Genomic DNA, 15,648 nt, shown 5'->3' with positions numbered 1-15,648 from the left:
ACTTACTCTGGTGTTAAATGAGGTCAAGGAGTAGTACATCAATGTACTGGTGTAGCTATTTCCAGATTTGTTGAACTCTAGGGATTGATTCCTTCTGATTCTGGTCACTCCAAGTACATGTCATTTCTAGTAGTTCCTTTATCATTGCAGTCAAAATATTCTGGCTGTATTGAAATAAACTTTGTTCACAGATTCTCCCTAGCCTCCTAGCACCATACCTTGGTTCATTTTGTTTCCTCTTCCTGGGAAGTCTCTTCCTTTCTGCCTGTCAGATATACCGCCCGTTTTTAAGGACTAGCTTAAAACCCAACCCCCTTCCTAAAGCCCTCCACAACTGCCAATCTCTGATGATTCCTGCATCTTTTAAATTCCAACATCCTTTTCTTTTCTTCAGTATTTATTGTCTTGTTTATCTGTAAATTTTTTCTATGTAAATCTTTTTTATCCAGCTACATTATACTATTCTTAAACACAGAAATTATGTTTTGTAATGCTTTGTGTACCAAACATTGCCCAACATACTACCTATCCTGGTAGATATACATTAAATATCTGTTGACTAGTTGATATAATCTATTACTTTCATGCCAATTTACCTGTTATGCTGTTTCTCAAAGAAAAAACAAAAAACAAAAAAACATCTCATAGATCCAAATTTGGAAACCGCATTCTGAGCTACTTTACAAAGCTTTCATTTGTACAGTCACGACATCATGTATCAATAAGTGCATGTTGGTACTGGAATTCATGGCAATCCTTAGTTATTAGGGAATATTCAAGATGGTCAAGATCTTAATTTTTAGAAACTGCTGCTAAGATTCTAAAAAAAAAATATTAAAATGCTCATAAAACTCTCAGATCCTAGAGAATTCTACTGAAGTATTCCTCCCTGTGAGAAACACTATTTTAATAAACTCGACTACTCTGAACTGTGGAATTAAAAGAAAATCATTATGGTCATTATGACAAAATATATTCAAAGCCTTAAAAATATATGTATTTTTGATTGTTCAGTTTTACTTCTGGAAAACACATTCTAAATAAATAAAGATGTACACAAATAGCTACAAGGATATTTGTTATAGAACTAAAGTATAATATGTAAAAATATTTAAAAACCTAAATAACCAAAAATAGGTGATTGGCCAAATAAATTGTACAACATACAAGGGAGCCATTAAAACGTGTGCTATACAAGAATATTTAATGAAATGGAAAGATGATATCAACATATTGTTACATGAAAAAAGAAGTTTTAAATATAATTGTATATCAGAGCACCTGGGTGGCTCAGTCAGTTAAGTGTCTGCCTTTGGCCCAGGTCATGATCCCAGGGTCCTGGGTTCAAGCCCCATGTGAGACTCCCTGCTCAGCAGAGGGTCTGCTTCTCCCTCTCCCTCTGTCACTCCCCCTGCTTGTGCTCTCTTGCTCTCTCTGTGTCAAATAAATAAATAAAATATTTAAAATATATATATATATATAATGTATGTATGTGTATAATTGTATTTTTAAAGTACTGGAAATATAAACTTCAAATGTTGATTATGATATGAAATAATCATATTTACAGATTTCCAAATTTTCTACAGTGAAAATGTAGTATTAAGGTATTAAAAATTTAAGTAAATATCTAGCCAGTACCTCAGAATTACTCATTAGGGTCACATAACTGACAGCCAAGAAAAATATATTATGTAAACTTCTTTTTTTTTAAGTAGGCTCCATGCTGGGCGTGGAGCCCAATGCAGGGTTTGAACTCACAATCCTGAGATCAAGACCCAAGTTGAGGTTAAGAGTCAGACGCTTAACTGACTGAGCTATCTAGGTGCCCCTTTTATGTAAACCTCTGAATTAATCACAGGACAAACTAAATAAAGGATCTCACATCTTGATGATTTCTTTAGGAAAGTGAATGAATGTCATATGGCTACAGCCAACCAATGAGATAAGATTGTGGGAAGAATATTACTTCCCAGCATTGTTTGTGCCTCACAGCTCTTACTTATTTTTGTTTGTAGGTCCATGGAAAGTGTATGTGTAAGCACAACACAGCAGGTACCCACTGCCAACACTGTGCACCATTATACAACGACCGCCCCTGGGAGGCAGCTGATGGCAAAACAGGATCTCCTAAAGAGTGCAGAAGTGAGTACCAAGCCCACAAGACTGAAAGCCTTCTTTGTAAACTATCGGTGGACTCCGAGTTGTCTCTAGAAACACAATATAAAGTGGTGGGGTGACAGGCACTGTAACCTACACAAATAGCCCATATCACTGCTCACTATGACCTCAACCATTGGAAGCAGTCACTGCTTGCAAAGTTGCCAATATGACTATTTTGCCAACAATGTGTTGCCCATTTTCTTGGACACTTTGCAGGACCAGGATCTAAGCACTGTTCTTGAGAAGTTGACATAATAAAAATATGGCTAGACACAAGAGCAACTGAGGATTATGGCATACAATTACCCTCGAAGCTGAGATATCGAATTATAGCATGATTGATTGAATGAGAGAAATTCAGTTCTCAAAACAACCCTGAAAGCAAGCAGGTGGTGTTAATCCCACTTTAGAGATCAGGAAATTGAGGCTCAGTAAGATTAAGTAACTTGCCAAAGTTAGTAAATAATAGTCAGGACTTGATCCCAGCTCTTCAGTCTCCAAATTAAATGTTTTTTCCGTAATACCATAGTGCCCTTCTTTTCACTTACGGTACCTGAAATGACAAATTAGATTTGAAATTAAGCCAGTTAGTCAAGAATGAGACTGCATTACTAGGGCTAACTTCGGGTTTGTGGTTGGAGATTAGATAAGAGGGTAAAAAATACGGGAATACAGACCATTTTTTTCTTCACAATTCAAAATGTTCAGAGAAATACACATGTCCATAACAATGTTTATACTCACAAACTTCAGTTTTACAAGGATTTAAAGGCAAGTACTGTCAGTAACATTGTGGGAAGTCTCCTCCCATACATAATTTGGAATCCTAATTGATTTATTTTAGTTTCTAGGAAATGTAAAGGATTTCCTCTAAGCATAAATTTTAAATTGTTTTATATTATGCTTTTTAAAGATTATGAGTCTCGTCAGAATATCATAACATGTCAAGGAAACAATGAAAAAACAATAGCACAAACACAGTTGACCTCCAGGAAAAAGTCTGGATTCTTATTCTAAATCACTCATCAAGAGAATCTAAAGAATTTCTCCTAAATTCCTAGAGTGCCATTCTGCTCTTTCCACAGACACCAACTTGTGTATCTAAATACATATAGAACACGGGGACTTGTCACTTGGTGCTATTGATAATCTTATAAATGCCTTTGAGAAATTGTTACAAAAGAAACAATGCAAACCTCTTCTACAAAAAAACAAAAAACAAAACACAAAAAACCTAGGCTTCTATAGGAGACTGTCTTGTACTCACCAGTACATCAATAGCTGAGGAATAGTGCTTCATGAAAGACAAATCAATCTACCTGCCAAGCTACTAACCCCTGTCCACTACAAGGTTCCTTCGAGGCTCATTAGAGAGCATGAATTCAGGCCTGTATCTGCAATATGAATTTTCATTTTCAAATAACGTCTGACGATGTAGAGTTTTCTAAGCACAGTCAGGGGACCCACAGTGATGACATACTGGTCCTTGGGACGCAGCAGGAATGGAAATGGTGAAGTATTACTGTCAAAAAGGGAAAAAAAGTGGGTAGCCACTCAAATAGTCTTTCCAAAATAAGTGTCAACCCCAGTTGCTAAGGAAACAGTCATATCTCTGCCTAAGAAGACAGATCTACGCTTTGCTAACCTTCAGGCATATCTTAAAACTTAATTTTTTTAAATGTGAATTTTTAAAATTTTTTAAATTAAATAAAAGCCTCCGCCTTTTTATATGCTGTTTTGATTCTTGTACTGTGAAAATGTGCACTATTTAAAAGGCTAAAAATCAAATTAAAAACTAACACTGTATGTTAATTATACTTGAATAAAAAAAATTAGCAATCAGCTTACCCTATTTTTAAGTGCCTGAATATTAGAGAACTTGTTGTTTTAAATGATTTGTTTTCCTTCCCATGCCTTTTTCCCCCTCAGCCTGCAAGTGCAATGGGCATTCGGATGCCTGTCACTTTGACATTAATGTGTGGGAGGCATCAGGTAATCGTAGTGGTGGCGTCTGCAATGACTGTCAGCACAACACAGAAGGTCAGCATTGCCAGCGATGTAAGCCAGGCTTCTACCGGGACCTCCGGAGACCCTTCTCTGCTCCAGATGCTTGCAAAAGTAAGTGAACTAGTGATTACTGGGAAAAAAAAAAAAAAAAAAGCTTGACTTGTACAAAAGAGATGAATCTTGCCATCCTTCATACGCTGGTCCATGGGAGAGAGGTCATGAAATTCTCAGACAGTACACTCACACACATACTAGTTCATTTCTTCATTGATAAGAGGCATGAATTTTTAACTTGTTAGGTGAAAAGAGTACAATATTCATAAGAGTGATCTCTTTTATCACTCTGCACGAAGTAAAATTGTTTCCTGTAGCACCACATTTGGGAAAACAAGATGACAAATAAAAGAGAAAAAAACGATGATGGAGAGGGAGATATGTTTAAAATTATCTTAAGGGGCAGCTGGCTGCCGTGGTTCGTAGAGCATGTGACTCTTGATCTTGGGGTCATGAGTTCAAGACCCACGTTTGGTGTAGAGATTACTTTAAAAAAAAAGTATGTGAAATTATCTTAAGACTAAATATATGAGTAGGACGTAGGCAATAAGCAGACTCAAACCGATGAAATAAGGAGTGGTTATCTGTATTTGGGTGACTCCAGCTTTCATCTCTGCAGTGAATTTGAACACCTGAAAAACCACGGGTTTTGGTGTCATTATGAATACACTTCGGCTGACACTGCCCTTATGTACCCCTGTATCATAAGCTAATTTAGAACATAACAATAATCTCCTACTCATCCCCCAAAATACTAAATTCTTATAGAATGGATTTTGCTTTTTTGTTAGTATAGTTCCAAGAGGTTTATATGAAAAAAGAGTAGAATTTTAACAGATCTGCTCAATTAATGAGACATTATCTAAAACGTGACCATGAAGGGTACAGTCAGAGCTTCAGTAGATGTTCAGTGTGGATGAATAGCTCATCTAACTACATGAGTAGTTATACATCTATCAACTCAGAAATTATTAGATGACAAAAAACACTCAAGATTGTTAATGGAGACTGATGAACATGCACTTCCTTTCCCCACCAAGGACTCCATGTTCTAGCTCAAAAACAGTGACAGGAAGGGAGCAATACAATGGGAAATAATCATTTAAAATCTTGTTGTTTTTTTAATTTAAAGGAAAAAATCCTGTTGCTCTTGAAAAATACATATTTTTAACATCAGACAGGTGATATCTACATGAAATTTGAGTGGGCTTGCTTGTTACAAGCTTTCTCTCAAATTGTAGAAGACAGAGGTGGCCCAGCTCACTTTCAACATTGAGCTCAAAATTTCTATCTACATCCTAATATTTCTCTGAGAATTCTGTTTTACTCTTGCTCCTTGTCTGTACTCAAACTTTCATTTTAATAGGTTTTGAAAAGATCTAGAATAGAAGCTTTCCCTGCTCCTTATGGCTGTGTGACCCTATGCCAGCTATTAAAGCTGTCCTGACTTTGATATTTTTTCTCCCTGTAGAGCTGTAATGAGAACTATATAAGATAAAGTATGTGAGGGGCACCTGGGTGGCTCAGTCAGTTAAGCATCTGCCTTCGGCTCAGATCATGATTCCAGGGTCCTGGGATAAAGCCCCTCTCCCCTGGAGTCATCAGGCTCCCTGCTCAGTGAGGAGTCTGCTTCTCCCTCTGCCTCTACCCCACCACCCCAACCCACCCCCGCTGTGTACTCTCTTGCTATCTCTTTCTCTCTCAAATAAATAAAATTTTTTTTTAAAAAAAAGATAAAGTATGTGAACTGTTTAGCACATTGCCTATTATAGTAAGCCCTCAAGAAATGAAAACTAGTATTAAAACAACTATTATTGTCGTATATGATAGAAGGTGGGAAATAATATTACAGAGTCTCTACTCTTTATTGATCAAAAATACCTATGTCAAAGGTAATTACTTCTTTAAAATCCACAGGACCTTAGGGAATAAACTAAAGACTTCTTAACCCCAAGGGCTGAATGAAGGGTCTGCTTATAAAATTGCTTAGATTCACAATATATTCAGTCCTAATACCATTTTCTCCAGGATATATTTAAATAAATAGAGGGGTGTGTGATTGTCCCAGTCAGTAAAACATATAACTCTTAATCTCAGGGTCGTGAGCTCAAGCCCCAAGTTGGCCATGGAACCTACTAAAATAATAATAATAAAAAAATAAAATAAGATTAAAAAAAAAAAGGGCACCTGGCTGGCTCAGTCGGTGGAGCATTCGACTCCTGATCTCGGGGTTGTGAGTTCAAGTCCCACGTTAGGTGTAGAGATTACTTAAAAATTAGATCTCAAAAAAAAAAAAAAAGATAGATAGATAGATAGACAGATAGATATGTGTATTGCATATCTTCAGACCACTAGTAGAAATGTCTAAAAACGAGAATGTACTAACTACCAAGCAGATAAAATAGGAAAGGAAGTTAATTTATCATTAAGTGACTTAGATACATAAGGTAACTATCTTGTAGGACAACAGGCAACGTTTTCCCAAAATACATTTTCAAAGATACAATTAAATAGCATTGACTTGAAACAGTATGTTGTACAATGTACCTAACTTACATGTTTGTTCATTCAGTCATCCAATGGATATATATTGAGTGCCTGTTATGTGCCAAGTGTTTGGGATACATCAGGGAACAAAACAAAGTTCTCTAACCATTAAAAACAGAAATAGAAAAGGTTTATTGGCAGACTTGGAGCCAAGATAAATACCTTTTTAAATTTTTGTTTTGTTTTCTCTTTGTTACTGTGCTATGTTCAAGCTATGGCTCATATTCTTACAAAATATAAAAAGGTTGACAACTCTAGCTGTTGATATCCTAGAGAGCTTACCGCTTCAGAATTTTATAAAAAGAATATGAAAAGGAAGATTAGTTAAAAGGTGACTCCTTGTTAATGGTCACTACTTACATAACTATTCTAGAGACTTGTACAAAAAAAGAACTTACAAGTTCTGGTCCCCAAACTACTCTATAAAAACATAAGCAAAATGTGAGCTGTAGCTAAAACTAGCACATAAGAGAGACACAGTCTTTTCACAATGTTTAGGTATATGTGGTGTAAATGTATATATGTATGTATACATATATTTATGTAGGCAAATAGTGTGTATATGTGTGTGCATGTATGTTAGATCACACAAGTATGACCAGTATTGTGTTAGAGTGTATGGAGGAGAGCTCATAAGAGGAGCAATTAACAAGAGTTGAGTGTTTTGAGTTTTGATGTAAGACCTGAGACCTGAAGTTTAATAGGAATCAACATAACATGGGTAAGGGTATTCCGTCTGGAGAAAAAAAAAACAGTGCCAAAAAGGAACAGAAGGAAGAAAGAACATGACATATTCTGAGAACTGAAAAAAATGCAGAATGACCATAGAGGCAAGAAAGAAGGGGGAAAGGCAAGAAAAGGTAAAGGAATGAGAGTAGTAGGAAAGATGGGTGGTTGGCTGGAGATGTCCTCATCTTGGACATCTCAGTCAGTGAGATGGAGCTGATTGAACTACCCACAAGTAGTTGATAATCAGCCAATAAATATCAGTTAGCATAATTTTCCTGGGCCCTGCCAAGTTGATATTTATAGGCATTATCTAAGTATTAGAAGACCAAAAGCACCAAAGCCATTTCAGTGAAAACTCCCATCAAGACCACATTAATATATTTTTTTAAAAAAAGAAACATTATAAGGTAATTATAACAAGTTTTTCTGAATTAGTTCCTCAACACTTTAAGTTGTCATGAGATTCTGAAAGACTTGAAGACAGGAACTACTATTAATGAGTCAAACTGCTAATCACCCCTAAACAAATACCTTCGTGGTATTTAATGCACCAAGTAAGGAAGTTATGAAAATAACTGATACCAATTTAGTCCTTTTAGCATAATTTGTAGGAGATAGATGGATTAGTGGGGAAGATCTGTGTTTCCTTCTTTCCTTCTCTGGACAGCACCCTGATCCACTGATTAGACAGCTGAGGAAGGCACATCTCCATTCATTCTATGACTATTCCAGCATATGTGTGGGACAAGTTGTCTGCATCAACTTCCCTAGCATGGATTTCTTTACTGGCACCTTCTTTCAGAATATTATTCTTTTTGTTCTTCTCTTCCCTTTTCTGAGCCAGGGGTAACTCCCAACATTTATTAGAACATCTAATCCTTTTTCCCCTATCTTCACACTCTCCGTAATATATTATTTGATTGACAATATGTTTAGCAGAGTTTTTTCATTTTTATTTAGCAATATTTTCATATTATTCACCACCTCCTTAATGGATGTGTCTATGTGTCACCTTCAGAATTATTAATTCTGATAATAAAGTTTATGATAAATAAGTTAGTGTACCTAACATTTTATTTTTATAAAGATTTCTTTATTTATGAGAGAGAGAAAGAGAGAGAGATAGAACATGCACAAGTGGGGGAAGAGGCAGAGGGAGAAGGAGAGGATCTCAAGCAGACTCCCTGATGATTGCAGAGCCCAATGTGCGGCTTGATCCCAGGACCCTGAGACCGTGACCTAAGCCAAAATCAAGAGTCAGATGCTTAACTGACTGAGCCACCTGGGGCCCCTGTACATAACATTAATGTTACAGTGTACCAGATTTCATGCTAGATGCTGATAGAAATATTGCTGTAACTAGAACTTTTCTTCCCATTAGTTCCCACTTTTCTTTTCTGAAGAAGGTAGTATCAGGAAAACATGTCAATATTATGATACGATATTAAAAAATTTAAACTATCTCAGTGTGTGTTTATATCAACATGTACAATGTTATTCAAAATAACAATTTTATTATATTTATTCTACTGTGCTTACCAAGGCGGAAAAGTAACCTGCTACTCAGCGTGTGGTCCATAGACCAGCCCCATTGGCATCATCCAGTTGCTGATTAGAAAATGCAGAACTTCTTATCCCATCCCAGACCTACTGAATCAAATATGCACTTTAACAAAATTCCCAGGTGACTGTATAATACTAAAGTTTAAGATTGCTTCAGAATGCTTTTTTTTTTTTTAAGATTTTATTTTTAAGTAATCTCTACACCCAACATGGGCTAAAACTCACAACCCCAAGAACAAGAGTTACATGCTCTACCAACTGAGCCAGCCAAGCATCCCCAGAATGCTTTTCAACAAAGGTTAAATGCATCTTAGCACTTACTCTACAGTTAAGTTGGCTAGAACATCTCACTATTCCCTGAGCATCCAAATTAACCAAGATTTGCATTTCTATTTGTGTGCATAGGGACTTAGAATTTATAAAAATGAATTACATAGAGATTTACTGAGAAAAAATGGATATCTGGATAAATATGTTTCCATAGTGTAACATTTTCCAAAGTTTGATTCATGGAACACTAACTTCATGAGATGTCAATAGGAATTAGATAAGGAAAATTTTTTTCTATGACCTTCAAATTTAAGAACTGGTGAATCAATCAAAGATTTCTTCCTTCAGGATTTCTCAGAGCATTTAATATGCTAATGTTCATTCTACACTTCCTATAAAGCTTTGAGGTATCTCTCAAATTTAACCAAAGAACACTTTTCTTACAGAGTATCATGTGGGACCTGTGTTCTACAGAACACACTGGAAAATACTGCTATTGTAGAGTGACAAATCTATATGACAACTTCACTTGGGAAGACATATCCTAGAAGATTCCTTCCGTATATTTGTTCCTCATTTCTAAGTGCTAGAGCCTACAATTGTATATCAAGGAAATAATAAACCTTACATTTCTATCAGTGGAATAATCACAAACATAATGGTAATTAAAGCTGGGCAGTCTAGTCTGTTGGATTGCCAGGGATGATTTATGAAACCATCTCTCCCTTACTTCCTACTTAATATCTTCTCAGGAGTTTGGAACCATTGAAAGCTTGAAGCAGCAGCCCAGACAAAATTTACTGGAAGTATAAATTATGCCCCAGTTTAGCTCAGGAAACACTAATTAAGTATCTCCTCTATGCCGGGCACCGTGGTAAAGCACTAGGTCGGAAAGATGAACAGGTCTTCCCTAAAAGATCTTTAATTCTAAATGGGGAGAAATGTAAGTAACAGATTATTTCAATACACTGTGGTGATGATGATGATATAATAAATAATAGCTGACATTTGTTGAGTGCCTACTAGTCTCTGTTTACTCTTCAAAAGGCTGTATATGTATTAACTCATTTAATTTTCACAAAAGCTCTTTGATGTTGGTACTATTATCATTCCCACTGTATGAGCAAAATGCAATGAAAGAGATAACAGCGAGTGTCTTAGAGAAAGTGTAGGGTAGGGTGAAAGCAATTAAGGGAAGACTTCCCTTGAAGAGATGCCTTTGATACTTCTTTGGGGATTGTTTTTATTTTTTCCTCTAAAAGTACAAACACAGTGTTTGTCCTACTTCTTAATCAATGATTGCCTTTGTTGACTTTAATGAGTTGATCTAGAAGGTGAAATGAACTCATGTTATTCTTCCTCATAGAATACATTTAATAGAATACTTACCTGGACACATTATTCCATTCAAGTATCGGTGACATAAATCTTGGGACTGTGTTCACAGTTAGCTCTTTGCCAAATAAGCCAAGGATTTATTGGCACCATTGATGTTCCAGGCTATTTATTCCCTCCCACTCTCCTGACAAGCACTTTGCTAAATGCTATTGTCTTTATGTATACATTTTTAATTGATGGTCATAAATTCATCAAACCTGAATAAGAAGAGCTCTAAACCAAATCTACTGGCCAAAAGATTTATTCCTGTGAGTAATTAAATCAACTCTATTCTCACTTCCTCTTTATTCCAGCCTTAAGCAGAACCAACTGTGGGACCCAAACAATCAACTACACATTTCCCTAGCCAAGAAAGCACTTCTGAGGATTCCAGAGATGTTTGTTTTTTTAAGGCTAGTAGAGATCACTGAAACTAAATTTATTTCTACAACTCAGAAAAAAAAAATGTAAAGGACAGTGCATTTAAGGTCTGTAAACACAAGGGAAAATGTGAATCTTTCCAGCTGAATCCAGGGCTGAGAGCAGAATGGAGGCTCAACCCAGTTGGTTGCTAAGGTAAAGAAGTAAAAGGGAAAATATAATTATCACTGTGTACTAAGATACTTTGAGGAATACTATCTTTCTGTTTTAGAAGAGCAGTCTCTTTTAGAGTAACTTACTTGAAATCTTGAATGTCACTTATGTACCAGTTGTATTCTATCACCTAAGTAGATTTTCCTTTGGCAGACATATTAAAAATGTGAGAATAACCCCACTGAACAGTAGCGTGCTAGCTTTCTAGGGAGGGGAAATGCCCTGATTTGTAGCATTGGCCAATTTCTATGGTTTAAGTATTCCCCCCAATTTCAAACTATCAGCTCATTTTTCAAATCGTGAACTCAGATAGACTCAGACTCTACACCACAAGTGGAATGGTTTCTCTCCTTTGAATGAAGTCTTGCCTCTTTCTCTGATCTCAAGCACTGCTCCAATCTAGTCATTAGTTCCCAAACCCATCAATGGATCAGAATCACTTGGAGCACTTACTGAAAATATGAATTCTCAGAGCCCTTCCCTAGATCTTCTGAATCAGAATCTCCAACAGAAACCGAGGGCAGAAATCTGCATTTTTTTTCCTAAAAAACATCATTGGTGATTCTGATCCAGCCTTTTGGTCCCCTGGCCAGCATTTGAGAACCATTACATATACCATTGTTTCTAGTGTGAGCTCTACTCACTTCCATCCTTGGATGAAAGATTTTGAACTAATAATCATCTATAACTTAATCTACTCACTGACTTAGCCATATCTCTGACAGAAAATCCTAAAGGTACTAAAACTCTGGCTAGACATTTTTCCTGACTCAATGATAGATATAAACGCTCATAAGCATTCACGTTACTTATCTTTTTCACTTAAGAATGTCTAACTTAGAACCTCTGCTTTTCTCAAAAAGAAAAAAAATTTCTGGCAGAATTCTAAGATGTCTGTTTTTCATGTAACAGTTTCAAAATAAATACCTAGCAATTCCGTTCAGAGAATTCCCTCTTATTCGTAGTATATAAACTGATTTACCATAAATACCTCATATTTTAAAGTGCATTATTGTGTAATGAGACTGGAATTTATAATAAAATTAGCTTACCATTACACTGACAATTTATTTTTACTTCTGCATTCACATACTTCAGAACATAGCACTACTATAGGTATGTTATTGTGTTGGATTAAATTATCATTGACTGTAGTTCTTCATGAAGCTCCATTTTCCCCCCAACCCCGTTTTGACACCAAAGAATATCTTAAATGTTAGATGCATGGGAAATTGGGTGTGGAATATTGACAGCTAGCTAGCTATTCCATGACACTTCTCTACAGAAAATTTCTCATGCTTTAATAGAACACATGGTTTGAAATGATGTTTGAAGAAACACTTTATAGAACAAAATTAGCTCTCTTTTTTTAGGAAACAGCCAGTTAGTTCCTTTACAATAAGTTTATTGACTTTTATGTTGTGACATATTTTTAACTATTGCATAGTCTCTCTCCATATTTAAAGAAAAATCAGCAAATGGAAAAGAAAGCAGGATTTATTCCCTGTCAAAGTAAACAACTTCTTGAAAATCTGACATGCCCTTCCTTCCTCCCTGGTGGGCCAAAATAAATGTAGTCAATTGCCTTTCAGCAGAGAGTGAATAAAAATAAACTTGGTCCTTTTGCCCCAAAACCTAAACCAAGTGTTTACCAAGATACTATTTTGTTACTTGGTTACCGTTACCCTGCCTAGCCAGCTATCTCTGTAAACAGTTCTATCATCCATCCAAATCTATCTCTTTTATTTTTTTCTTCTTGGTTTTTTTTCTTCTTCTTCTTTTCTTCTTTCTATCTTAGGTGAAAACTGCTCAACTGATGGAAACACAATGCCTAGAGTGGGTGACTATCTTGCTGCAGACTATCTTTCCATCCTTCACAGTCTATTCAAATATCACCTTCTTATCATGCTCCCAAGAAGAATCTCTGTGTTTCTCTGCTTGTTTGTACCTCTATTTAATAATTATTTCATTCTACGTTTAGCATGGTTATTCTTTCCCTTCAAATTGTCCCAGAAGTAAAATTTTGAAATTAATTAAATCCAGAGTACCTTACCACAATGACACATTTAGGTAAAGCCATGACACTTTCCACTTTTCACTGATGTACCTATGTTCCAGTCCATATCAGGAAAGGATTGTTTCCCAAGGGTCATTAAAGTATCTTCCTTATAGCAGGTTAGTGGGCTTTTCTTTCAAATTATAGTTTCAACAAAGTCACACGAATCCATTTTACATTGTATAAACAACATAGACATCCTCATTTTATGCTGAAAGCAATGATTTCAGCATAGAATCGATATGAAGTAACTGTTTTTGAAAAGCAAACTTTAAATAGAACCAGTCACTTGGCAATAATAGTTGGGAAACTTTAATCTCAGCTTTTAAAAAATCCAGGATGTAAAACCAGAGAGTTAAGAAGTGAAAGGGATAGAAAAAAATCATATATCATAATGTAGTAATCATACTAGGACTATCCTTTAAAAAAGTCACATGACATAAATTAAAATCACCTCCCCAAAAAGGAGAAATTTTATGAACTGATGAATAATAAAAGTCAGTCACATTTGGGAAGAGAAGTGGGAGAGGTCACGAAGTTCTCTAACATGTCTCCAAAACAGAAAGTGTAATTCACTGAATAAATAAATAATATGCCATTCTGCATTTGATGAGAACAAGCAATAAATAATCAAACAAATAATTATGATATGTCAAAACTCTCAGAAAGCCTGGAAAATTTAGATGGGCTATAAAGAAGAGAAGTAGTATTCATTAAATGGCTACTATGGGCCATACACTGTGCTAAGCAATTTATATAAGCTCTCTCATTTACCAATCTTTAGGAGTTAGGGGTGTTTTTGATTCTACACTGTGTCCTGGTTGATGAAAACAAAATGAGTTTTAAAATGCAGAAATAATTGGACATATGTATTAGAACCAAAAATAATTTTTAAAGGAACTTAGACTTTTGAAGAAATTTATGGTATTGGATTTTGAATAAGACCCTGCTTACCGATGAATAGCCATGTAAAGTTTGAACCTAAAGAGCTACATTTATCTTAAGGAATCTTAGTATAAGAAATATGGAGACAACTGAGGAGTGTTCCATGTAGGCCTACAAAACAATCAAGAAAAGAGAGATACTAATGAATAAATATGAAAGAGGTTGAATATTCTCAACTAGGAAACTGCTCAGGAAGAACACAACTTTCTTCACACACTCAAAAGGTGTAAGGGGAATAGGGAGTGGCAAAACATAATTTACTTCCCTAGAACAAAGAGTCGTAATTAAATGTAATTGGATGAAAGTGAGGAAAAAAGATTGATTAATGTGAAAAAAAAATTGCGCTGCCGGTGAAAGGCATTTGTGGGTGGGGAATGTCTCCTACAGAGTTAGAATAAAGAACTTTTATCACAAATAATAAATAATAAAACTCGACTGAGTGAAGCATTAAATGTAGGGAACAGTCTTACACTGGGAAGACTCAGGATAATCTGTTCTGTTTAACCATTTCAATTTTCTGTTGTTGTTTCTATGCTTTTTTCTGTTGTGTGTGCTTTTGTTTGTTTGCTCTGTTTCTAGTGTCTTGGGATTGCAATGCTGTGGTGCTAAAATACTAAAAACCTATAAAAGAAATAATATGAGCCTTTCAGGAGGTTCATCAACATATTTCATGGTTGTCACTCATTCAAAGGAACATTCCTTCAACAAAGATTGAGTGAGTCCCTAAAATGGGTCAGCATGGGTCCTAGGTTTTGGGGATACAGAGATGAAAGATGTGGTTTCTACCTTCTAGGCCTTCACAGTGTACTATAGAGACAGCAGGGAGGTGAAAAATCATAAAGAGCTTACACTGGAGGCCAGAAGAACATCAATCATTAAGAAATATATATTAAGTGACTATAATTCAAATATTTTTTAAAACTCAACACAGATTTACTCAGTGCTTACTTTGTGGCAGGCCTATCCTAGTCACTGTATATACAACAAAACAGAGTCCCTAGTGCCATGGAAACAGAGTATAAATAAATCTATTCGCGTAAATATGTAATTAAAACCTGCAGGGGCACCTGGCTCAGTCAGTGGAGCATGTGACTCTTGATCTCGGGATTGTGAGTTTGAGCCCCACATTGGGTGTAGAGATTACTTGAAAATAAAATCTTTAAAAACAAAACTGCAATACGTTATGAAAAAAAGGGTACCATGATAGATTATAGCAGGAATGAACCACATCAATTCAAAGGAGAAGGTAGATGGGGTCAATAGGGATTCCTTATCCAAAGGAAAAAGGAGTTAGGGATGACCCAGTTTCCTGACTAAGCGCCTGGTTAGATGGTGCCTTGCGT

General features: G+C 35.8%; 1 protein-coding gene across 10 annotated transcripts in view; it reads left to right on the top strand.

Moving 5' to 3' along the window:
• Window positions 1-15,648, top strand: part of NTN4 (netrin 4) — a 137,449-nt gene that overhangs the window by 66,856 nt on the left and 54,945 nt on the right. For all 10 annotated transcript variants that reach the window (XR_014145862.1, XR_014145861.1, XM_081822217.1 and 7 more), the window contains exons 4-5: window positions 2,019-2,145; window positions 4,093-4,281. Coding sequence is in view for 8 of the 10 variants with exons in the window: in XM_081822217.1 (XP_081678343.1) it covers window positions 2,019-2,145; window positions 4,093-4,281 (316 nt within the window). In the remaining 2 variants the exon portion in view is untranslated. The remainder of the gene's footprint in view (window positions 1-2,018; window positions 2,146-4,092; window positions 4,282-15,648) is intronic.

The sequence above is a fragment of the Leptonychotes weddellii genome, chromosome 5 (genome assembly GCF_054177405.1).
Source record: "Leptonychotes weddellii isolate Sample4059 chromosome 5, ASM5417740v2, whole genome shotgun sequence".
NCBI lineage: Eukaryota > Metazoa > Chordata > Mammalia > Carnivora > Phocidae > Leptonychotes > Leptonychotes weddellii.
This window is presented reverse-complemented; position numbering and strand designations above follow the sequence as displayed.